We start from the raw sequence: 26,584 nt of genomic DNA, 5'->3' as shown, positions 1-26,584 counted from the left end.
ACACTCCTCTTCGCTCCCTGTGATTAACTCAGTTTCTGCCTATGTTTCACAAGCACTGTACTGTGACTCAGGCTTACTTGTCTGTCTCTCCAGCAGGCTGTCATATTCATCTTTTTACCTTCAGTGCCAAGCATGAAACCTGGGCAGGGCGGACTGTTTGTGTGCTGGAACCAGGCGAAAATTGATTCTCCTGCCGGGCTTAGCTCACCGACCCACTGCGCGAGCCGGGCAGGTGGAGCCGGAACGAAGAGGAGGAAAAACTACACTTCCCGTCATGCCTCAGGACACACCCCTCCTCTTCGTTAACGCCTCTTCCCCACGGAAATGAAAGGAGCACTTCCGGGTTCGGCAAGAGCAGGGAGCCGGCAGCGTTGGGTCGGCCCCTTAGGGCCTTGCTCTGAAGCCCCGCCTTCGCTTCGGTCTTTCTGGAAAGCCCGCTTTGATCTCGGCTGTGCCGGTCGGTTATTTCGCGGGCGCTGTGGGTGTCCTCGGAGCCTCCTGGTGCACCGGGCGGGCGAGACCCTCTGCGGACGCGCAGTTCCGGCGGTCGCGGCGGCCGAAGCACCCGGCTGGGAAGCCGGTTACCCGGGTGGTGGCCCGGTGCTGACGTTTTGTCCCTCCTTTCTCCTCCTTGCGCGATCGAGGCGTCCCGGGCGCGCGTGTGAATCCCCCATGGCAGATACGACCCCGAACGGCCCCCAAGGGGCGGGCGCCGTGGTAAGTGAGCGGGCAGGGGCGTCTGGCTGGATTTGCAAGAGTTAGGAAGGAGCAGGAAGTGTTGGGAGCAGATCCCCCAGGCGTTCAGAAGGTCGGTGCTTTCTGGACTGGGTCAGAGGGAGTGGGGGTGGAGTGAGTGAGTGTTGAGAACTGGAGGGGAGACGTAGGGAGCTCCAAGTTTGTTCCTGAAGCGACCACAGACAGGCTGGCCCTCACCTGTAAGCCGTGGACATTGGGCCTTTCTTGCTTTCTCCCACCCCTCAGCCTCTGACTGGCCCAGGTCCCAAGGTTGAAGATGCCATTTGAGGTTGTGCCGTGACACCCGCGCCTCGTGGTGCACACCCGTGCTGCCCCAGCGCGTTTCTGCCCGCTTGATGCCGTTGTATAGAAATTACGCGAAGGAGGAGATAGGGCCCTTCTCCCTCTCCCTTCAGTTTGTCCTTTCTTTCGCATGAAGAGAAATACCATTACGCTTTTGAATTTTTTTTACGTTTAAAATGCCGATCTGCAGCTTATTGGTTTGTTCTACCCGCAGCATTTTTGTATATACTAGTATATATGGAAGAGGCAGACGAGACAGCGAGAGTGCTCCCATCATCAGGTTCACTCCACTCAGTACTGAGAGCAATCCAGTTCTCCCACGTGGATGACAGGAACCCAACTCAGTTACCTGAGCCGTCCCCACTACCTCCCAGGGCCTGCATTAACAGGAGAGCAGGAGCTGGAGTCAGGACCTGGGTGTTGAACTCGGGCACTCAGATATGGGATCTGCTGTTCTAAGGCCCTGTCCACTTCTCTAGGTGTAACTGTATCGATTTGTGAATTGGGCAAGTCATTTCTTAAAAAGTTTTTGCGAGATCTCTACACTTTTCCTCTTTTGTTAACTCATTTGAGAGTTAGTCTTTATGGTCAACCCAAAACGATGTAGGTGTTGTTTTGCATGACAGCTGTGCATTTCCACTAATATTATTATGTGTTATTACATAATAATCCAATTCATGTTCAAATTTCTTTAGGCATCTTTTGAAGCTGTTTCCTGCTTTCCTTTGCCGGGATTCAGTCCTAAAGCTTGCATTGCAGTTACTGGTTGTATCTAGTATCTTAACCTAGAACAGTTGCCCTGTCCACCTCCTCCCCCTTTTGTCTTGTACGACACAACACTGATAGTTGTTGCAGGGATCCAAACCTGTTGTTTAGCAGATTGCTCTTCAAATTGGAATTCTGTACCTCATGACTAGATACAGGTTACAGGTTTGTCAGGAATTTGTATAAGTGGTAGTGTATCTTTCTTGGTGCAATATATAAATATCAGAAGGCATGTTGCATTGATTTATCCCATCATTGGAGAAATTTTTTTTAAAAAATTATTTATTTGAAAGGCAGAGAGACAAATCTTCTACCCACTGATTGACTCCCTAAATGCCGGCAGAAGCTGGGTCTGGGCCAGGCTGAAGCCAAGAGCCAGGATCTCAATCCGGCTCTCCCACGTGGGTGGCTGGCAGGGACCATCCATTGCCTGCCACCTCCCAAGGTTGTGCAATAGCAGGAAGATGGAATTGAAAGCCCAGCTGCAACTGGAATCCAGGTATTTTCGATATCCCAAGTGTTGGCTTAACCACCACACCAAGTGTTCATCCCCACTGGAGAATTTAAATTTGGTTAAGGTAGTGTCCACTAGATTCGCCATTGTAGAAGAGTTTTTCCGCTTTGTAATTAAAATGTGTTCTGTGGCTTACTTTAACACTGAATATTGTGCTCAACAGTTTTTCACTCAAAAGATCCATTGATGTTTCTGATTTAAATTATTTATTACTTATATTACTTTATTACTTACTTTAAAAAACATGAACCAATACATTTTATTTATTTGAAAGGCAGAGTTACAGACAGAGGGAGAGAGAGATCTTCCATCTGTTAGTTCACTCCACAAATGGCCTTAATGGCTGAGATTGGGCCAGGTCAAAGCCAGGAACCAGGAGCCTCATCTGGGTCTACCATGTGGATGCAGAGGCTCAAGCACTTGGGTCATCCTCCGCTGCTTTTCCAAGGCACATTAGACAGGAGCTGGATTGAAAGTGCGGCAGCAAGGACTTGAACCAGTGTTCTTATGGGGTGGCAGCTTAACTTGCTGCACCATAGAACCGGCCCCTACACCAATACACTTTTTAAACTTCTATTGTGTAATAATATGCACATACATAAAGTGTGTGGAATAAAATGTGTAGTTCAGTAGTACATCAGAAAATAAACTACCTAAACAAATAGGTTTTTTAAGATAATTTTAGAAAGATTTATTTACTTACTTGAAACGCAGAGGAGTGCTCGCTTCGGCAGCACATATACTAAAATTGAAACGCAGAGGGATAGAGAGAGACCTTGTAGCCGCTGGTTCAGTCCCCAAAAAGATTGAACAGCAATCTTTCAGACTAAAGAGGATAGTTGTAGAGAAATTAAGCTCAGTAAGGTAGATTTATTTTTCCATTTAGCTATTGCTAATTATTTAAATTTAGAGGAGTTATAGTATGGCATGTGTGGAAAGAGTAGATCAGAGGCATATTATTTAGTAGTGAAATTAACTGCATGTGATTAAAAAGAGATGCATTAAAAAACCCTTGAGGGGCTGGTGCTGTGGTGTAGCATGTTAAGGTTCAAATTCCAGCAGCTCCACTTGGGATCCAGTTACCTGCTAATGTGCCTGGGAAAGCAGCGGAGGATGGCCCAAGTCCTTGGGCCCCTGCACCCATGTGGGAGACCCGGAAGAAGCTTTGATCTCCTGGCTTCTGACTGGCCCACCCAGGCTCTTGCAGCCATTTGGGGAGCGAACCAGCAGATGGAAGACCTCTCTCCCGGTCTCTCTCTTTCTCTGTAACTCTGTCTTTCAAAATAAATAAAGTCAATCTTTAAAAAAACAAAACAAGCAAAACTTTGAATGTTAGGGGCAAGAGTTGTGGTGAAGCCTGTTAAGCTGCTACCTGTGACACCAGCATCCCATATGAGCACCAGTTAAGTCTCAGCTGCTCCACTTCCAATCCAGATCCCTGCTAATGCACCTGGGAAAGCAGTGGAAGCTGGCCCAGGTGCTTTGGGCCCCTGCCACTTATATGGGAGATCTGGATGGAGTTGAGGTTCCTGACTTTGGCTTGGTCCAGCCCCAGCCATTGTAGCCATCTGGGAGGAATGAACCAGTAGATGGAAGATCTTTCTCTCTCTGACTGCCTTTCAAAAAAAAAAAAATTCTTGCGTTTTAAAGTGTACTTGCAGGTTTTTTCAAAATTTAAAAATTTTTTTCAAAAGGTAATATTGTTTAATTGCTTAAACCAGTGTTTTTATGGTTTAGGTGACTTTATTAGTGAATTTTGAAATCAGTTTAATGGAAACACCAATTTAAAAAAACATAGAAAATACCAAAAACTGACATACATAGTAAGGAAGAATGTTTTGTGAAACTTAATTTACATTATAACACCCATGTATGTTTATATTGGACTTTGGTGTTAAAACGATTTATGTACATTGTAGTAAAAAAAATGTAAAAGCCTCTTTAGAATTTGAATACGGGATGTACTTTAATAATGAAACATTTTATATTCTTGCTTTAGTGGTAATGTACACATACCATATATTGGAAAAAAGAGCAAAGAAAAAGAGAATGGGAAAAAAATGGAGATGAAAATGATATATGGAAGTCTAATTTAGAGCCACTGAAACTAGGGTGAAATTTATGGGGGAGTCTGCAGGAGGTGAAGAGATCATATAATCAGGGAAGCGGTGCCATGTAACACCTGACAGCGTGTTTTGCACACCTGCTCTGTGCTAGGCCTGTGTACAGAGGCACACAGTTCTGTAGTGACTTACTGTGATTTTACATTTTTTTCTTTAAAAAGTTTGATTCAAACTGTGTTCATATGCGTCTTTTTACAGAGCTCTGAGTCCCCTACATATTTAGATTTCAGATTTTTCTAAGAATAGGTGGTATTGATCCCTTGAGAGCAATTAGTTTTATTTAATACTGTTTTAAAATAGATGAAGACAGTATTATATGTATTGAAGAAGCACAGACAATTGCAGTTAAATTTCTGTTCTGTTTTTTTTCCCTAATGAATGCTTTTATTTTTTAAAGTGTCAGCTGCTGTTTTTCTATTTATTTCTGTTTATTTAAGTACTTCTGTACCATCCACATCAAAATAATAAGATGTTTGGACTTGTCATTGAGCAAATAGTGAAAGTTAATTATGTTAGAGTTTTCACTTAATGTTTTGAAAAACGAATGTTCTAAAGTTGTGAAAATGTTTTGGGTAGGAATGAAGCTACATAATCTTCATCCTTAACATGATTTATAGGCTTAGTTTACTATAATTTTCTTTTTTAATCCAGCAATTCATGATGACCAATAAACTGGACACCGCGATGTGGCTGTCTCGCTTGTTCACGGTGTACTGCTCTGCTTTGTTTGTTCTGCCTCTTCTTGGGTATGTGTTATGCATGTTTCTGCCTTTGATATTTACTTGTTAAGACGATGTTTATGGGATTGGCTTTTAGATGTAAGAATCGTTAAACTGAAGGGTTTAGGGATAAATAAAATACAATTCCTATTTTAATACATTAATAACAGTAATATTATCAACTAGAGGAATAATTTACACTTCGTGATTTCTGAAACAAACAACTCTGAAAATCTGAGGGAAATGGATATGTGAGGATGAGGTAAATTCCTAGTTTTCGCATTTTTTGCCTTGTTTCAATTTGTCAGGAAGAATTACTGCTTGAAAAACTCAGTTGGCCTATATGTGTGTGTAAAAGTCATGCCTCTTAAGAAGGTAGAATAGTTTTAAGTAATTTATTTCTATTGACAATTAAATGATTAGGTGTTGTGCAATCATGATGCAATTCACAAAGGAGGAAGAGACATGGCAGCTGTTTGTGTCTCATGATAACAGCTCCTCTGGTAATTTGCAGGTTGCATGAAGCAGCAAGCTTTTACCAGCGTGCCTTGCTGGCAAATGCTCTGACCAGTGCTTTGAGGCTGCATCAGAGGTTACCACACTTCCAGCTGAGCAGAGCGTTCCTGGCCCAGGCCTTGTTGGAGGACAGCTGCCACTACCTGTTGTATTCACTCATCTTTGTCAATTCCTACCCTGTTACAAGTATCCTTTTCAGCTTTTTTCACATGAACTTGCCAGCTAAGCATATAGGAGATCTCTTATTTTTTGCAACAGAAGAACTCAGCAATGAGGGCATTCCACAAAGCCTGTTTGTTGGCTTTTGGCACTTCATTTGAGTGACAATAATGTTTAGTGGAAGAATTTCTGACTCTTTAAATGTGAAATCGAAACTTTGAAGAGCTGATTGGGGAATTTTGAGCTTTATCTTTTGTCCTTGCCCCTTGTAAGCTTCTCTGTTAACAATAGTGTTTTAAAATTCAGATTCAAAGCACAAGCCTATGTAAAACTTACTTTAATATTTAAAATTTTGATTCATTTTATTCATATCTTCTTTGGGAAGGTGTCCAGTAGTCTGCCTTTAAAAAAGAGAGTCCCTCTGCTCTTTCCTTTCTTAACTCCTAGTGAGCTAGGAACCAATGGAAATTAATCAAAAAAAATTTTTTTAAGGTGAGAATGGAATCATTAATGAAAAGAAATGAAGATTTGTTGTAGGTAAATTAGAAAGTAAGGATGTATGTGCTAATCCATGTAGATAATCATTATTAGATAGTTCATTTGTAATTTATGTTTTCATATTTCAAAAGTGTGTTGTGGGGTGATAGTTCCAAAAAGGAGAGGAGAGGAACCACAATTGATCATGTTTGAGAAGCACTAGGCTAAATATTTTTAAGTCGAGTTCTTGGTGCAGTGTAAAAGTGAAGGCATTGGCACTATTTATTAATTTTTTTCCCGGTAGGTCATCCTTCGGGAAATTATTTTGTGCTTTGAGAAATGCTACCCTAAGAGCTTTTAAATATTTATAACTATACAAGGTAGAAGGCACAAATACCTCTGTAAGACAAATACTGCTGTTTTAGATAATACCTGTTTGTGAAATATCAAACTTTAAATAGATTTTTATGTTTTAAGAAAAAGAATTGGAGGAAACTTGAGATTTGTTTGCCAGTGTCTTGACATTTAATCCTGCAGCGCTCTGAAAAGAATCATTGTGTCATATTATTGATAAGAATACTGAGCCTCAGTGCTGTTATCAATAATAAGATACATACACTGGTGAGTTAGCAGTAATGCTAAAAAGGTCTTGTGACTTAAAAGGCCTTTTTTTTTTTTTTTTTTTTAGATTTATTTATTTGAAAGAGTTACACGGATAGAGAGAGGTCTTCCATATGCTGGTTCCCTCCCCAGTTGGCTGCAACAGCTGGAGCTGGGCTGATCTGAAGCCAGGAACCAGAAACTTCTTCCGGGTCTCCCACATGGGTGCAGGGGCCCAAAGACTTAGGCCATCTTCTACTGCTTTCCCAGGCCATAGCAGAGAGCTGGATCGGAAGTGGAGCAGCCGAGACTCGAACTGATGCCCATGTGGGATGCCGGCACTGCAGGCGGCGGCTTTACCTGCTACACCACAGTGCCGACCCCAAAAGGCCTTTTTAATCTATGGTTAATTGGTAACCATTAAGTATGGTTTTAAAATACTACTATCTTTTCTTGGGTAAAGCTGGTAACTCCACTTACACATATGGTATGTGGAGAATCTCTAAATTCTTTGTTTTACATAGATAATTTAAGTGGTATGGAATAGAAGACGGTTTCAGTGTGTGGGTCTATAATGTCCCAGTATAATTTGTATGGTTTACTTTTTTTAAAAAAAGGTTATTTATTTATTTGAAAGGCAGATTTATAGATAGGCAGAGAGAGAGAGGTCTTCCATCTGCTGGTTCACTCCCCAAACAGCTGCAACCGCCAGAGCTGGGCTGATCTGAAGCCAGGAGCCAGGAGCCAGGAGCTTCTTCTGGGTCTCCCACGTGGATGCAGGGGCCCAAGGACTTGGGCTATCTTCTGCTGCTTTCGCAGGCCATAGCAGAGAGTGAGGTTGGAAATGGAACAACCAGGACATGAACCGATGCCCATATGGGATGCTGGCATTGCAGGCAGTAACTTTACCTGCTATGCCACTGTGCCTCGCCCTCCCCCCCACCCATATGGTTTACATTTAGCTAAAACTCACTAAATGATTGTTGTATTATAATAATAAATGATAATCATTTCTTTGGTGTATCATTAGATTGTCTAGAAGTTCTTGATTATGCCTTTTGGTAGTTTAAAAGTTCTTTGAATGGGGAAATAGAAATGAGAGAAAATGTGTTTTCCAGATAATTAACATACCTCAGTTCTGAACTTGTGGGCTGAGCCTAGAGCAGATCAGGTCCTTAGTAAATTTTGTTGAGTCACTCTTGTGATGGTACCAGATGAGATGTGACTGTGAAGACAGCCTCTCTGCCCCTCTCTGTATTTAGTTATTTGCTAGCCCCTCTCTTGGGAATGTTGACAATTATTGGATTTCAAAAATCTTTAAATTCATGTGGGGTTGGGGAGAAGTAAGCAGTGAGAATAGCACAAAATGTTAATTGGCAAGAAATACTAAACTGATTCCCAAAGTAATGGATATTGTGCTAATAAATAAAAGTGGGCCTAAAATAATATAAAAGTCTTTGTCCTTGTAAAGGTGACAGATGCCTTGTTCTTACTCTAACAATGACAGGTACTTAGCCACTTTATCCCATATCTTATCTAAATAGTTTTAAAATGATCCTGAAAGATAAGATTATGAATCTATTATCAAGGTTTCTGAACTGGAGAATGTTAGAAATAAAAAACTTACAAGAAATCTCTAGCTTTGATCTCTCTTTATTCAGCATGGCCTGTGGCCTATGAAAAAACAGATGTGTGACAGAGCCAGGACTGGAACCCAACTGTCTTCACTCTTCTGTCCAGGGTTCTGTTTTTACTACCTGACCTTGTTTTTTTTAGTATATCAGGCTTTGAGTCTGGGTATGTATCAAAGTTCAGGTTGAATTATTTGTGTGTGTGTGTGTGTGTGTGTGAGAGAGAGAGAGAGAGAGAGAAACAGATCCATTTAGAATATTACCATTTAATTCTTAAAAGTGGTGAGAAAAAATTGGTCAAGATATTAGCTTGGAGAACTCTATTATTAGAGAGGTGGGGTTCCTCTGACACTTGATATATGTCAGTATCTTGTTCACCAGTTGGGTAGTAGGAAACCTTTGGGTTTTAAATGAATTATGGTTGTCATGAATTTGATAGTCAGATTGTATTACAGTAGTCACCATTTCCTGTCTTGCCATCCCTTTAGTTAGTACAGAAAAATATAATGGTTCATTTCATAGAAATTGCTAATATCTTTAGCATAACTACCTTTACCACTTGTGATTGACTTACTGTTCATCTGTGTTGTTTCCTAGAAATACTTGATAATTTTTTTCTGGTATCAACCTGGCAGAAATGGGGGTCTTTTGAGTGATTTTCATTTCTCAAAAAGTTGAATGAAAACTTGGATTTATGTATGGCATAAAGCCAGCAGTTGCACTCAAATGCTTTCTCTGTCAGTAATTAAGCTGATCAGACTTTGAATGCACTGTATATACTTTTTAATTTTTTATATCTTGAGAACATAAGTTGTAACTGCTTGATTAATATAGTAACTCAAAATAAAGGAGACTTTGTAGGAGAGCAATACTAAAAGCTCTGTATTTGGGAAGAATTTGGGGAAACTCTCCTGGGGATTGAGATCTGTGAAAGCTCTAGCACGGCCATTGCTGTCTGTGCTGTATTTAACCCTTTGAAGTGGTCTAGATTTCAAGTTGATTCAGCAGATATTGACAGTGTATTATTAACCAACACAAACAAATGAAAAAAACACATTTTTTAACTAATAATTTTAATTTACTTCCCTCTTTGCAGTTTACACAACTTCATTTTATTTAAAATATACATGAGTAAAACAAAAGCTGTTGAATGAATTCATTGCAAATATTTCAGATCGGTGTATTTAGACATAATCCATAGCCTGTTTTGCTAAGTACTTGATGACTTTTAAATATCCTTAATTGTTTTCTTCAGTGAGTATTTTCCCAGTCTTGTTGTTCTCTTTGCTTCACGCTGCCACGTATACAAGGAAAGTCCTTGATGTAAGTAAAATTAATCTGCTGCTCTGACTCTTGGATTATAGTTTACAGGAATTTGAGTTCTGAGACATTTTGCATTTATCACACAAAGTCTATCTGTGTCTTAGAAACTTGTTATAAACTATTTTGTGATTTGAAAGTTCAAAAGTTTTGAGAGTTGTACTGTTGATGTTTCACAAACTAGTACAGTATATAAATAAAGGATTACACTTAGAATTACCCCAGGCCTCAGGAATTTTTGAAGTTTCAAATAAATCTCTTTATGTTTTTCAAACAATGTGTGTCACTTAAGTTTGGTGAGTTGTTCGAGATCTCTTGTTCTGTCAGTGTTTAACATGCCAGATAAGTAGAGTGTCCTGAATCTCTTTCAACTACTGTTAGACTGCTGCTTTCAATTGTTTGGTTAGGACTTTAAGTCCAACTTCTTGTGCCAGACCGATTTACTGTATGTGCATTGAAAGATGAATTAAAATTTCCAAATTTATGCCTGTGTTGGCCTGCCTTAACCCTGTAATTCTTGGGTCACAACAGTAATTTGACTTTGTTATTTCTTTTATTTCTTTTTCAAATTTGGTTTAGGGGCGGAGAAACAGACATAGAGACATAGAGTGCTCCCATTCACTGGTTTACTCCCTGCAAAGGCCCAAGCTGGGAGCTGGGAACACTTTTCTGGTCTCATCAATGATAGCAGGAACCCAGTTACTTAAACCATCACCGCTGCTTCCCAGGATCCGTATTAGCAGACAGGGAGTAGCTGATTTCTACTGTCAGCTAGCTGGAGCCACGGATATTTTGTAATTTTTATTTCTGGGTACTCAGATTTTGTTTTGGAGAGAGTAATTACAATTTTTGCTGTCTTAAGAAGTTGGTCTTATATCTGGGTTCCACATCTATGAATTTAACAACTGTGTGTTGAAAGCATTGGGGGAAAAATTGTTTCTGTCCCAAATATGGGCAGACTTTTTCTTGTGTTTTATCCTAAATAATACAGTATAATATTGTTTTAAATAGCATTTACATTATATTAAGAACTGTAAGTAATCCAAGAATGATTTAAAATATGTGGGAATATGGTTCTATGTGTACAGGTTATATGCAAATACTCTCATACTTAATATAAGAAACTTGAGGATCTGCAGATTTTGGTATCATTGGGATTCCTGGAACTAGTCCCCCACAGACACTGGGGGACAACGGTAATTAAGTTATCAAAAATGCTTTATTTCTAATGTTCCTCTCTTTTATTTTAGGCAAAGGGTTCTAATAGTTTACCTCTGCTGAGATCTGTCTTGGATAAATTAAGTGCTAATCAACAAAATATTCTGAAATTCATTGCTTGTAATGAAATTTTCTTGATGCCTGCTACTGTTTTTATGCTTTTTAGGTAAGAATAAAAATATACTTGTTTTGGAAAAATGATGACTAAGTGAACATATTAAAGAAATTAACTGCAGGGCCAGCATCATGGAGCAGTGAGTTAAGGCTCAATTTGATCCCTGGCTATTTGGTTTCCCATCCAGTTTTCTGCTAGTGTCTCCAGGAAGACAGTGGAAAGTGGCCTAAGTGCTTGGGTATCTGCCACCCATGTGGAGACCAGGATGGAGCTCCTGGCTGTTGGTTTTGACCTGGCACAACCCTGACTGTTGCAGCCATTTGGGGAATAGGTGGAAGAAATTTCTGTTGCTTATGTTCTCTTTCTCTCATCTCCTTCTTTCTCTCTCTCTCTGCAGTTTTGCCTTTCAGATAAAAAAAAATATAACTCAAATTTTCTCCAACTTAAATCTGTTGAAATGTCAATATGTAGAGCTCAGTGATCTTAGCAATCACCCAATCCTTCTAACTTTACAATAGAGAAAGAGATGTTATAGTAAACCCAGGAATTTGTCTTATTTAACATTTTCAAAATTAATTTCAGAATTACTACCTTTGAAAGAATCTTGAGAAATGTAACCCATTCTGCCATTATTAAAATGATTTTTCTTATACTTGAAAGAACTTAAAAATTAGTCTTTTTTTATTTTTTAAGATTTATTTATTTGACAGAGGGAGAGACAGAGAGTTCTTCCATCTGCTGGTTCACTCCCCAGATGGCCACAATGGCCAGAGCTGGGCCAATCTGAAGCTAGGAGCCAGGAGCTTTTTCTGGGTCTCCCATGTGGGTGCAGGGGCCCAAGCACTTGGGCCATCTACTGATTTCCCAGGCCATAGCAGACAGCTGGATAAGAAGTTGAGCAGCTAGAACTTGAACTGGCATCCCATATGGGATTACAACAATGCAGATAGTGGCTTTACTGGCTATGCCACAGTGCTGGCCCCCAAAATTACAGTCTTGTATTAATAGTTGCCTACTATTACCTTCTTTGTTTTTATCTTAGTTACAGAAGTAATGCATGAATAAGGAACCTTCCTTTTAAAAGTTAATATATTAAATTAATATTGAGTTCTCCATTGATAGTCTGAAGTTTTTTTTTTGTTTTTTTGTTTTTTTTTCTTAATTTTATCTATCTGAGAGGTAAAGTTATAGACAGAGAGGGAGAGACAGAGAGAAAGACCTTCCATCCACTGGTTCACTCTCCAAATGGCTGCAATGGCCAGAGCTGGACTGATTTGAAGCCAGGAGCTTCTTTCTGGTCTCCCACATGGGTGCAGGGGCCCAAGCACTTAGGCCATCTTCTGTTGCTTTCCCAGGCCAGAGCAGAGGGCTGTATTGGAAAAGGAGCCGTCGGGACTAGAACCAGCACCCATATGGGATGCCAGCGCCTCAGGCGGAGGTTTAACTCACTATGCCACAGTGCTGGGCTCGCATTTATGTTTTAAATTAGGGTACATTTGTATCCAGTTTATTGCTTTTTTTAAAATTTTTTTTCCATTTTTTTCTTTTTTTTTCTTTTTTTTTTTTTTTGACAGGCAGAGTGGACAGTGAGAGAGAGAGACAGAGAGAAAGGTCTTCCTTTTGCCGTTGGTTCACCCTCCAATGGCCGCCACGGTTGGCGCGCTGCGACCGGTGCACCGCGCTGATCCGATGGCAGGAGCCAGGTGCTTCTCCTGGTCTCCCATGGGGTGCAGGGCCCAAGGACTTGGGCCATCCTCCACTGCACTCCCTGGCCACAGCAGAGAGCTGGCCTGGAAGAGGGGCAACCAGGACAGAATCTGGTGCCCCGACTGGGACTAGAACCCGGTGTGCCGGCGCCGCTAGGCGGAGGATTAGCCTAGTGAGCCGTGGCGCCGGCCTTATTGCTTTTTTTTAAGTTCCTAGTTTTATAAGTGATAGGACATTACAGATAAAAGCTAAAATATCTAATAAACACCTTTTTACCTACTTAAACTTATGTGCCTATGTTTTCTTTAGATACCAGAACTGATTTTGCCAAGTACAGGCTAGGTGTGTTTTGTAATTATTAGGCCATGCCAGATTGTCCTTTCTTTTTTTTTTTTTTTTTTTAAGATTTATTTATTTGAAAGTCAGAGTTACACACAGAGAGGAGAGGCAGAGAGAGAGAGAGAGATGTCTTCCGTTCCACTGGTTCACTCCCCAATTTGCCACAACAGCCAGAGCTGCGCTGATCCGAAGCCAGGAGCCTGGAGCTTCTTCTGGGTCTCCCACATGGGTGCAGGGGCCCAAGCACTTGGGCCATCTTCCACTGCCTTCCCAGGCCACAGCAGAGAGCCGGATTGGAAGTGGAGCAGCCAGGACTTGAACCAGTGCCCATATGGGATGCCGGCATTGCAGGTGGACCCATTAGGCCACAGCGCTGGTCCCCAGATTGTCCTTTCAAAAGTCTGTATTATAAATTATTATATTATTGGCCGGCGCTGTGGCTTAACAGGCTAATCCTCCGCTTTGCGGTGCCAGCACACCGGGTTCTAGTCCCGGTTGCGGCGCCGATTCTATCCCGGTTGCCCCTCTTCCAGGCCAGCTCTCTGCTATGGCCCGGGAAGGCAGTGGAGGATGGCCCAAGTGCTTGGGCCCTGTACCCGCATGGGAGACCAGGAGAGGCACCTGGCTCCTGGCTTTGGATCAGTGCGATGCGCCGGCCGCAGCGGCCATTGGAGGGTGAACCAACGGCAAAAAGGAAGACCTTTCTCTCTGTCTCTCTCTCTCTTTCACTATCCACTCTGCCTGTAAAAAAAATTAATAAATAAATAAATTATTACTTTATAAAATTATAAATTTTGTATATAAAGTCTGTATTATAAATTATTATATTACAAAAATTATTACTTAATTATAAAAATGTTTTATAACTTCTAATGTTCATTATGTTGATTAACTAGGGGACTTTTTAATAAATTTATTTATTTATTTGAAGGAGATGGAGAGAGAGATCTTCCATCTGCCGATTCACTCTCCAAATGGCCACAACAGCCAACCATAGGCCAGACTGAGCCCAGTGGCTTGGAATTCCATCTGAGTCTCTCACATGGGTGGCAGCGACTCAAGTATTTGAACCATCATGCACTGTTTTCCTCGGGCACATTAGCAGGAATTTGGATTTTGCACAGCTGGGACTCAAAGGGAAACTCTGATTTAGGATGTTGGTGTCCCAAGTGGTGATTGAAACCACTGTGCCACAACACCTGCCCCTGTATACCTCCCACTTACTTCTTTTTTTAGCAATCTCTTTTCCAACTAGGAGCACAGTTTATAGATTTTATTAAAAATGCATCTGTCCTGTTCTTTTATTTGTTTAATTTAAAAAAATAATTTGAGAGGGAGAGAGAGAACAAGTTGATTCACTCCCCAAATACCCATAACAGCCTTGGCTGGGCTGTTGGTTCAGGAACAAGGATAGGCATTTGGCCTGTAAGATGCCTGTATCCCTCATCAGAGTGTCTGGGTTCAAAACCTGCATCTGACTTCTGATTTGAGTTTACTGCTACTGCAGACACTTGAGTGACAGTAGTGACGGCACATGTAATTGAGTTCCCACTCCCCATGTAGAAGATCTGAATTGAGTTCCTGGCTTTGGCATCAGCCTTGACCCCAGCAGTAGCTGTTGTGGGCATTTGGGGGTTGAATCAGCCAATGGGAACTCTGTTTTTCTCTCTCTATGTATAGCTCTCTGTGTTTCCTTGCCTCTCAAATTAACAAAATAAAATAAGAAACCAAAATGCAACTGGTGTTAATTGAAATAGTAAATGAGTAAAATCCTTCCATGTGCAACACTCCATGAATGCTGAATATAGGATTTAATGAAGCTGTATTTGTAAGTCATTCCACTCCAAAGCTTTCACCCTTAAGTTGAATAAAAGTCTTCTCTTTTCCTGGAAGCTAAAGAAACAAAAGAAAAGGGTAATATAATCTATGACAAGGGGAAAAAAAGATGTGTTTTAAATTCTAGTATTTCCGTGATTTTAGGTTTCAGCTTTTGATTTTCCTCTTGTAATTCTGATCAGACACTTAAACACTTTAATTAGTAAAAGGAATTTTCTGTCATCTTACTCTATTATTCGTTTTATTTTTCTTGGGTCACGTAATTCTGGTCTTGGATCACATCAAGTTCTGAGATTTATTTCTTGGAATTGAGTGAAAGTTAAAATGTTATATTCTGAAGCTAGTTTTTTTTGTATGGATATAATTGATGTTCATATTCAGAAACTTCCAGGTTCTATTTAATAACATAATTTATGGTCCTCTTGGATCATCTCAGAATAGTTAAAATGAAATGTTGAGATGCCATGCATATTTTGAAAAACTCTCACTTTGGAACTTCAGTGAGTTTTTGGTTAGAGATGTTGACTGCATTGATACATTAACTCAATTGTGTTCTTGAAATGTTTTATTTAAATACTTAGGATGTGCATACTTATATTAATTTTGAAGATTATTGTAAAGGAAATGAAAATTAACCAGAAATATTTAAGTAGATAGATTATTTTAAAAAATCAAAATTAGCTTGCAAAGTTATACTCCATTGCTATTAGGAACTGCTATTAATGCTTTAATCTATTACTTGAATATAACTCAAAAGTATAAAAACAATTTTAAATCATTAGTAATCCTTATTACTAGTCCTATCCTTTGTGGTAGACACATAGTCTAATATTAGCTGGCTTTTAAGTTACATTTGCTCTATTTAAAAATGAGCACATAGTCTCTATGAGTTTATCTTCCACAAACATGCACTTGTGTGCAAAGACAGAGAAAAGGATGATTATTGTAGCTTTATTTGTAATTGTAGACTGGAGCCATACTAAATATTCCAGACAGGCCAAAGCCAGGACCCTGGAACTCCGTCTGTGTCTCTTGCTTGGTTGGCAGGGGCCCAGCTACTTGGACCATCTTCTTCTGTTTTTCCTGGCACATTAGCAGGAAACTGGATCAGAAGTGGAACAGCTAGAACTTGAACTGGTGCTCATATGGGATACCAGCATCGCAGGCAGTGATTTAACCTACTGTGCCATGATGCCAGCCCTGTATATTGAATTTCAAAGCTTGATTTCATCAATTGTGATTAGAGAATGATTTATATAATATTTTATAATTTAATATTTTACAATTTCATGTCATTCATATATGAATGTATTTATAAAAATTTAAGCTGTAATATTTTATTCTTTACCAATTATTGAATAACCTGAATGTAGAGATGATGGACGTTGCTGTCCCTTTGATGAATGAAGACATGTACATTTTCTGTTTGAATTGTCTTTATGTTCTGAGAATGTACGCATGAATTGATAATGTGTTCTTACCATCATGTATTTGTTTATTTCAGTGGTCAAGGAAGCTTGCTCCAGCCTTTTATATATTATAGATTTCTTACTCTACGATATTCCTCTAGAAGAAATCCGTATTGTCGGTAAGTTGAGGATTAGTTTAAATCTGTTTTGCTTGTTAAGAGTGTTGTGAAAATATAGTGTTTGTAACTCTAAGGAGTTATTTAGCTAGTGAGTTGGACTTAAGTATGCAATTTTTTTAAGTTTAAGTTTTAGGCCCTGAACCAACTGATGTTAGTGAGAAGGTAGTTAAACAGATGTTCTTCCACTTATAATCGGGTTACAGCCTGATAAACCCTCAGAAGGTGAAAATCTCATAAATCAGGAAAGCATTTAAACTACGAATACACCAGTAGCTCTGAACATCAGAGCTTCCCAACACGGTACACTGTGTGGATTCATTGATCCATTATGGTGACGTGGCTGATGGAGCTGGAACTTGCCGCTGCCCAGCACTACCTGTGACTCACACAGCATATTACTAGCCTAGAAAAGATCAGAATTCCTGCCGGCGCCACGGCTTGATAGGCTAATCCTCTGCCTGCAGTGCCAGCGCCCCAGGTTCTAGTCCCAGTTGGGGCGCCAGATTCTGTCCCGGTTGCCCCTCTTCCAGGCCAGCTCTCTGCTGTGGCCCAGGAGTACAGTGGAGGATGGCCCAGGTCCTTGGGCCCTGCATCCACATGGGAGACCAGGAGGAAGCACCTGGCCCCTGGCTTTAGATCAGTGCTGTGTGCCGGCCGCAGCGGCCACTGTGGGGTGAACCAATGGAAAAGGAAGACCTTTCTCTCTGTCTATCTCACTGTCCACTCTGCCTGTCAAAAAAAAGAAAAGAAAAAAAATCAGAATTCCAAGTACGGTTTTTAATGAATGCATTTTGCTGTGGCACCATTATAAAGTCAGATAATCATAAGTTGAACTATGGGTTCAACTATTGGGTCCAACTGTGTTCTTGAAAACTGAGACTGAAATTATCTTGATCACCTTTAAAACACTGCCAGTGCTGAGGGAATAACGATGTCTGGGACATAGGTCTCATTATCGAGGAATTTTCCTGGATGAAGAAACAGAAATACATGTCAAATAATAAAAAGAACAGTTCCTGGCCAGCGCTGTGGTACACTGGGCTAAATCTCCACCTGCAGCGCCAGCATACCATATGGACTCCAGTTCTAGTCCTGGCTGTTCCTCTTCCAATCCAGCTTTTTGCTATGACCTGGGAAAGCAATGGAGGATGGCCCAAGTGCTTGAGCCCCTCGCCCCACATGGGAGACCCGGAGAAAGCTCCTGGCTCCTGGCTTTGGATCGGTTCAGCTCCTGCTGTTGGGGCCATTTAGGGAGTGAACCAGCAGATGGAAGATCTCCTCCTCTCTCTCATTCCCTCTCTCTGTAACTCCATTTCTCAATAAATAAATAAAATCTTAAAAAAAAAATAGCTCAGTATATGGTATTCACAAATCAATAAAAGTAGTCACCCCTACCTATGGTTTGTTTTCATAATATGAAAATGTGAAATGGAAAAGTCCAGAAACAAACAATTCATAACTTTTAAATTTATGCCATTCTGAGTAGCATGATGAAATCTTGCATTGTCCTACTCTCTCCCATGTGGGAGGTGAATCATTTCTGTGTTTATACTATATAATGTTTGATTTGTAAATTAAACTTTAGCATATGTATATATGAATAGAAAATCTGTATATAAGGTACTATTCACAACTTCAGGCATCCACAGGGGATCTTATTAATGGAGCTGCTATTTAATAACTTATTTAATAAGTTGCTATCTGTTTGCTTTATTGTATCAGTACTATAGGTCACAGAAGGGAGAGGTCATTGGACTGGAAGATAAATTAACCCAAGAAAGTGTCCTAAAATAGAGAGAAATTTGTTCTGGAAGGATCAAAACTGAATAGATAGGGAGACTAGATCAAGCATTTTAGTCGGGGAGACAGTGAGAGCACAGATTCAGGCAAGAAGGTTAAAGGACATTTATAGATCTGTTTGACTTTGATGGAGATTCTGAATGGTGAGTTGCTGGAGCTATGACTAAAACAGTATTGGAGGAGCCTGCATTCAGCCTTCTGCTTAGGATGCCCACATCCCACATTGGAGTGTCTGGGTTTACTTCCTGGCTCCAGCTTCCCACCAGTGTGGCTGGTTCAAGATATTGGATTCCTGCTTCCCACACTGGAAGACAGAATTAAATTCCCTGCTACTGGCTCCAACCTCAGCCCCAACTGTTGCAGGCACCTGGGGAGTGAACCATCTGATGGAAGCACTCTATCTTGCTCTCTCTCTGTCTTTCTGCCACTCAATACATAAATAAATTAGTAAAAATCAAAGTATATTGGAGCCATATTGTTAACAAAACTTGAGTTTCAGGGTAAGAACTTTAGAATTTATCTTTTTAAATGCATAGCATTAATAGCTTTGTTGTGTTGTTGTTGTTTTTTGTTTTTGTTTTATTTGAAAGGCAGGACTATAAGAGAGAGGAGAAACAGGGGTCTTGAGCCACCGGTTACTCCCCAAATGACCACAATGGCAGGGGCTGCACCAGGCCAAAGCTGGGAGCCTGGAGTTTCTTCTGGGTCTCCCACATGTGTGCAGGGGCCCTGGTACTTGGGCCATCCTCTGCTGCTTTCCCAGGCCATTAGCAGGGAGCTAGATTAGAAGTGGTACAGCCAGGACTCGAACTGGTTCCCCTATGGGATGTCAGCATTGCAGTCAGAGGCCTAACCTGCTATGCCACATCACCAGCCCTGTCGACATGATCAGAATATTCTTCTGATATCCTTGTGCAGGGTAGTCTGGAGCAGAAAAATGGGTAAGGAGAGAATAGAGGTGTTTTAGGCAATTACTGTAGTTTTTCAGGATCTGATCTCAAAAGTTAGAGTAAAATTTTAAAATACCTGTTTTTGCTGTCTTTTAAAAATGTTACTTAGATACTAATGCTAATATAGTTTTTATTTCTACATTTAAAATAAAGTGGTAGAATTCGACCAGAAATCCAATGAGTATATTAGGAAGATCTCCGTTATGTTTCACATGTACAGTACAAATAACTCATTTTGAGTACTGGCCTGCTATTTAGCAGGTGTGTGGCTTTCTGCACGTTGACTAAATATGAATTTCCTCATGGGTTGAGTTGAAAACCTCCTCCTGAGAGTCAATGAAGTAAAGGTTTTACAAAGACTGAGAATATGTTAAGTTCCACTAAATTATTTTCTTTATTCTGTGGTCTGATTCTTCTTTTCAGAAGATTTTTATGTTCTTTTAAGATAATGTCTTTTTAGTAATACTTCTTGAAATAGGCCTTACTTACATTGCATAAGTTCATGAGTCCCTAGTAGCCAATAAACCTTTTACTTGCTTCAATGAGTGATTCCTTTTTTCTTTCTGGTCCACATATTCATCTCAGACATTATCTTCTGGTCCTCTTTCCTAACATCCATTTCTGTTAGGAGATTTGTTTTCCTGTGCCTCTTACATATCTCCTTCTCTACTCTCATTTCCTATACATACACTGAAATCATAGCAGTACACCTAGAAGTTTAGAAGTTTTCAGTGGACTGAGAAAGAAAGGACAGCAGTGGTTTAAGGTAACACCAATATGTGCTAATAAAGAACACTGGTAAGCACATATTTTAATTAAAACAGTAGAAAGATAATGGAAAATATTTGAGCTTACAAATCTTAATAACTGTGCTAAAAAACTAAATTTTCTATGCTAAACTTTTTTTTTATTAAAGGTTTTGAGACTGTGTACATCAGCCATTTGTACCATTTTCACTTTTATTTATTCTCAAGTTGGTGGTATCACTTTTGTTGTAGATGGCTGGTGTAGTTTATAGCTGTGGGTGCTCAGTAAAGCAGTCACTAACCACATTTGACCGTTTAAAATTTTTAAAACTTAAAACTTAGTTACTGAATCACACTAACCACAGTTTAGGTGCTTAAAAGCCATATGTTGCTGGTGGCCACTGTTTTGGATTTTCCTTATCACAGAAAGTCCTGTTGTTGGTGCTATTGTAGAGGAGTTCTGATTTAATCTGTGCTAGTGATAGAGCCAGAGAAGCAGCAGGTTAATGGCTCAAGTAACTGGATCCCTGATACCTACCTACATGGGAGACTTGGGTTGAGATCTTGATTCCTATCCCAGCCTAGCCCAGCCCCTCTTGGTGGCGGGCGGGCAGGCAGGCAGGCATGAACCAGCAGATGGGAGCTCTTTCTGCCTCAAAGAAATTAAATGACAGTATAATAAATAATTTAGGCATTACCAGCTGTACAGTGTATGTGCGATGTGTACAATATGCAATAAAATAGTCTTTGTAGGCAGCGAGCAGTTAGAGCAAAGGCTAAGTCCACATCATGAGTGGACAGGCTTGCAGCATGACTTGAGCATAGGAGTTTGGGCAGAGAGTGACAGGAGATGAGGCAGAAAGTTTTACTGAGACCAGATTGTAGAGTATTGGATGTTGAGTTGAGGAGTTGGGTTTTGGTGTGAGCAAGCAAAACTAGTTTGATCAGCAGAGTGATCTAATTTGGAGTAAGAACTCTGAACATCTTCTGTGTTATCTCTTTTAAACTTCACTATGACTCCAGGTGAGGTACCTGCTTCTAATTTATAGAAAAGGAAAACAGTATGTTCATTTAAGAAATAGTACTTGGATTGCTCATATTCTATAATTTTTCTTTCATTTAAAGAAGTTGAATTTGCCTAAGAAAATGTTATTTCTGTAAAAAATATGAATCTTCCTTAATCTCAGTCATCAGAGGTAGCCATTTATTAAATGTCTCTGTTAAATAAACTTTTCCACCTTAAAAAAACCACATGGATATAGATTTTGAGAATTGCATTGTGTGCATTCCTGTTAATTTTATTTCTTCAGATTCTTTAAAGGCTGTGGTAAATTCCATCATCAGTATTTGCTTATTTATCATTATTTTGCTTTTGCCTGTGTTCCTGAAGGAAACATTTTTGTTTTGCAGGATCTTGTTTAATGAACTGAGGATTGTTGTTGAACATATAATAATGAAACCTGCTTGCCCGCTGTTTGTGAGAAGACTTTGTCTACAGAGCATTGCCTTCATAAGCAGACTGGCGCCCACAGTTGCGTAGTCTAATGTCTAGTTAAGCTGTATATCTCTATATAACATAAGCATTATTAACCGCTAGTACTTCTGCTAGGGGTTGTAAATTCCAGGTGTGACACTGACCTCAATCCAATTTACGTAATTTACATAAATGCATCTCACTGGAAAAATAATCATTTTCTTGGCATGTTAAATCAAGCCTTTTAAAATTTTTTTGAGAAAATTTTACTGCACTATAGCTCATGATTAAGGAAGTTTGTTTGTAGTGATAAATGTACTACATTTTTTTTTTATGCTTCTGTGCCTGTATCATGAACTACATTTATTTCTCTTGTAAAATAGCTTTAAAATTTGTTTCAGCCTAATTAGTAATCTGAGTTTATATCTGGCATGAGTTCATTATGATAATATAAAAAAATATGTGAATTCAGTATACTTTGAGACAGTATTGTTTTGCCATTCAGTAATTTTGGTTGGTGATTGTAACAGAAGCATTCCCACTGTGTATAATTCCAGATTGTTATTTTGTGCTGCTTTCTTAGGATATAACATTATAGGAGGTAATCTATATGTATCTTATGCTGTGGCCTTCTGAGATTTTAATTATATAAGTATTTCTGTTGTCTTTGAACATTAAAAACAAAAGGCTCAACTGGAAGCTTATTTGCCATTGGGTAAACAAGTGGGGTCTGCTGACTGTGTTACATCAGAAGGCAGTAGTGATCAGCTCTCAGAATCTCCTTGAGAAACATTTTCAAGCAGGAAATCCTTTTACAAATGTGGACACATAAGTTATTTATGTTATAGTTGTGCAATTACCTAGTTCGTATTCTTGACTGCCAATTTTCTCCGTTTCTTAGGCTTGAATTTTCCTAGACAAATACAGAAGTTCAGATGCCTTTTCAAAGGAATGTAACTGAAGATTGAGCATATATTTGTGTCTGTTCTGAAATAATAATGAAGAGTATCTTGTAGATTACATATTTACTTATTAAATCTGATTTAACAGGTTAAAAGGTTTGTTGGTAAGGTAATTGGGAATGAAGCAAGGTGGGGCACTGGGGACAGATAGTGCATATTTTACTCTCATAACGCATAGATCAATTTGGGGGAATCTGATGTATTCTGCAACTGTGATTTGGGTTGTATCATATGTTAAATCTGTTTGTTGAACTCCCATCAACGTTTTTATAAAATTCATTCTGATACTTACTACTACTGCATGATAGGAAATGTTTAAAATATTGCATAATGTTATGGTTTTTGTAACCAGTTTGCTTCTGCCTGCATGTAATTTGGATTTCTAAAATATACTCATTAGCAATTTATCAGTAACATCAGTTTTTTTTGCTTGTTCAACTTCATAATCTCTGGAAAGGTGACATTTTTAGAATAAAATAGAAAGATTTATCTGATAGCTTCACTATAACCAGCTATTTTTATATTTTTGTAATATCAATTAAGTTGGAGAAGCAACCTCATAATAGTTGAGTGTGTATGTGTGTGTGTCTAGCCTCATTTTCACTCAATATGTAATATAATGCTTTAAAAAAAAACCTTTCTAGAGCAATAAAGTGATTATAATGTTAAGTAAGCATTCATTTCTAATGATCTTAAGTCTTGAATTTTACAAATTTTGGCAGCTGAAAGGTTATTTATTTTGAAGTTATTAATTTTTTGCCTCCAAATTTTTTTTTAAAGATTTACTTATTTACTTGAGAGGCAGAGTTACAGACAGAGAGAGGGAGAGAGAGGTCTTCTATCCACTGGTTTACTCCCCAAATAGCCACAGTGACCGGAGCTGGGCCATTCTGAAGCCAGGAGCCAGGAGCCTCCAGGAGTCCGGGCCTCCAGGGGCCCAAGCACATCCTACTGCTTTCCAAAGTCATGGCAGAGAGCTAGAAGAGGAGCAGCTGGGACTCAAACCATTCCCGTTATGGGATTCCAGTGCTGCAGGTGGTAGCTTAGCCCTCTACACTGGCCCCCCTCCAAATTTTTTTTTATCTGGAGATAACTTTATATTTATAGAATAATTTCAAAAATAGTGTAGAGCGTTTCCTGTATACCTTTTAGTCAGCGTCCTCTTGTGTTAACATTTTGCATGGCTGAAGAACATTTATCAGAAGTACAAAATTGACCTTGAAACAATATTAACTAAAGTAAAAAATGTACTTGGTTTTCACCAGTTTTTCCGTGTGTGTGTGTGTGTGCCCTTTTTTTTTTTTTTTTTTTTTTTTTTTACCATGACCATCTTTTAAAGATTTATAAATTTGGTTTTTTTTCTTCTTTATTTTGAAAATTATTGTTGGTTAAAAGTATTTCCCTAAGGGAAATGATTCACGTTGACTTTTAACAAAAACATGTTTAACATTAAAACTACTGCAGTTTCAAGCACTGGTTTTAAATCAAGGCTTTTTAATCACTAGCAGGATTATATTTCTGATATACTCATGTTTGAACAGAAATACAGATTTGTTCCTTAAAGGGTGGCTTACTTAATAAATAAAATACTCTTGAATTCATGAAAAAGTAAATTTGGCAGTTTGAACATTATTAGATACTTAGTTTACATGAGCTTATCGCTAGAAATTCTGCAGTATAATTATGTACAAGCAGCTTCTTGGCACCTGATATTATAGTGTTCAGTGTATGCCTGTCAAATTAAAATTAGGGAAATACAGATAGTATAAACAAGAATGCAGAAGGAGAAGTTAACTCTTTAGTCTTATTAAACTCTTCTGGACAGGTGGAGCCTCACACAGGGATTTTATCTTCCTTTTGTGTACTTGGTTTCTCATTAATTTAAACTCTACTTAACATTAGTGCAGAGAGATTTCTTTTTTTTTTTTTTTTTTTTTTTTGACAGGCAGAGTGGACAGTGAGAGACAGAGAGAAAAGTCTTCCTTTTGCCGTTGGTTCACCCTCCAATGGCCGCCGCAGCTGGCGCGCTGCGGCCGGCGCACCGCGCTGTTCCGATGGCAGGAGCCAGGTGCTTCTCCTGGTCTCCCATGGGGTGCAGAGCCCAGGCACTTGGGCCATCCTCCACTGCACTCCCTGGCCACAGCAGAGAGCTGGCCTGGAAGAGGGGCAACCGGGACAGGATCGGTGCCCCGACCGGGACTAGAACCCGATGTGCCTGCTCTGCAAGGCGGAGGATTAGCCTGTTGAGCCACAGCGCCGGCCGAGAGATTTCTTAAATACAGTTTATATTTAAGTTCTCTTTGAATGAAGTACACTGAGGCAGGTGATCCTGGAAGAAAAAAAAAGTTTTGTTTAAGAATATTCTTTAAGAGAACATCAAGGCAAGCTAATAATAAACCAGAAGTCAATGAAAAATCAATGCATTCTATTATGTCATTCCGAAATGCAAAGCTTCCTTTCTTCCTAATGAGCAGTAGCAAAAGATTCAGGTTAGTTTTGATACGTTTAGGACATGATTATTATTTATACTGAAAAGGAAAATGAGTATATATGTGACTACTGAGAGATTTCATTTTTAAAAAGGTTTCTGATTAGAATAAGTGAAGTTAATTTTGAAGGATTATGTAAAGCCCCTTAAGTAATGCTAAGGAATTTAATTAATATAGTTACTCTAGAGCCCCACCCCACCCCATTCTCCTTAGAATCTGCTAGCTTCACAGCTGTCACCCTTATTAGATGAATTTTGATACTCCAGAAATGAAAATTTCCAGAAAGAAATTAGCCACAGTTACGTTTTTAATCAGTAGGTGGCACTCTTTGCTCAAGGAGACCCCTGCCCTCGTTTTTGCAGGCTGTGTTAAATGCCTCTGAATGTGCTGAGTCAGTCATAAAACTAAGGATCTGAATTCCATGACCTTTGTCAATGTGTAATCATTTAGTATTGAACAATATTTAATAATCATTTACTGTGAGTACATTTTTAAAAAACGAAATTTTCAAAAGAAGTACCTTGTCACTATGTACTTTCCAGAAAAACAGTAAAATAGGCCACATTTGGAAGTGGTATCATTCAGATTATGGTGTCTCTGTTTTTTTCTTTTTATTCTAAGTGCCTGAATTGCTCAACATATCAATTATAAAGTTGTTCTTTCTCCTTCATTTTTAGATGTGTTCATAATCAGTAATGTTTTCATCATTTTGTAGGTATACTAGATATAGCCAGTTCAAGCTCTCTTAAAATTTGACTTTTCACAATAATATAAAAGCATATTGAAATTTTTAGCTATTATATCAGAAATGGTAGCTAGATTTAAAAATTGGGCTGTATAAACAACTAGTTTCTCTAAACACTTCGTTGGAATTCTCTAGCATTAGGAGAATTCTTCTGAGGCCATGTACAGTTCAACATATGATATTCCAAAGGCATAGTTTTATAAACTTAGAGGAGTTATTTCCAGAGGTTGCTTTAATGAGCAGTCCTCTCGTATTCTGGGTGGAAAGTTATTAGATCTGGTATTAAGAATAAGAAAAGAGATACTAAACGTTTGGAAACTTCCCTGGTAGTAATTATTCTCGGAAATGTATATGTCCTAAGATGGTATTCAGGTGGGTTCTTTAGAAGGAGCATATTCCTGCGTGGGGGATTCACTGTCTCCACAGTCTGTCCCCTCTTGTGTAGTGCATGTGGGAAAACTGACCTGCGTTGATTTTGAGTTGATGTGAGAAAAGAGCCCAGGACTTTAAATCTTCAGATTCTTTTTCTTAGAAATCAGTAAGAAAAAATATAGATGGATATCTTTGTTGGAATATTAATTAGCTTGTATTCTCAAAGAAAGAAGGGCCCAAGGAAAATGTTACATTCTCCTCCATAGCCTTGGAATGCTACTTTTTTGATATGCTTATCACCTTGAAACTTGTTTTTCTTGGTTCATGACAGTTTAATTTCACATTTACTATTTTCCTTTGTAACTTTGACAGAACAATTCT

General features: G+C 39.2%; 1 protein-coding gene across 2 annotated transcripts; it reads left to right on the top strand.

Moving 5' to 3' along the window:
• Positions 1 to 348: 348 nt before the first annotated feature.
• Positions 349 to 25,670, top strand: TMEM33 (transmembrane protein 33). 2 transcript variants are annotated; one of them, XM_062212663.1, is made up of 8 exons: positions 349 to 717; positions 5,092 to 5,186; positions 5,674 to 5,861; positions 9,798 to 9,865; positions 11,113 to 11,246; positions 16,582 to 16,665; positions 21,572 to 21,692; positions 22,537 to 25,670. In XM_062212663.1, exons 1-8 carry the CDS (start codon positions 673 to 675, stop codon positions 22,540 to 22,542), a joined length of 741 nt encoding a protein of 246 aa, XP_062068647.1. In that variant the 5' UTR covers positions 349 to 672; the 3' UTR covers positions 22,543 to 25,670. The 2 variants fall into 2 exon arrangements, with proteins under 2 accessions (XP_062068647.1, XP_062068645.1); XM_062212661.1 differs by having other exon boundaries at positions 21,572 to 25,670.
• Positions 25,671 to 26,584: the final 914 nt, after the last annotated feature.

This window comes from Lepus europaeus, chromosome 16 (genome assembly GCF_033115175.1).
Source record: "Lepus europaeus isolate LE1 chromosome 16, mLepTim1.pri, whole genome shotgun sequence".
NCBI lineage: Eukaryota > Metazoa > Chordata > Mammalia > Lagomorpha > Leporidae > Lepus > Lepus europaeus.
This window is presented reverse-complemented; position numbering and strand designations above follow the sequence as displayed.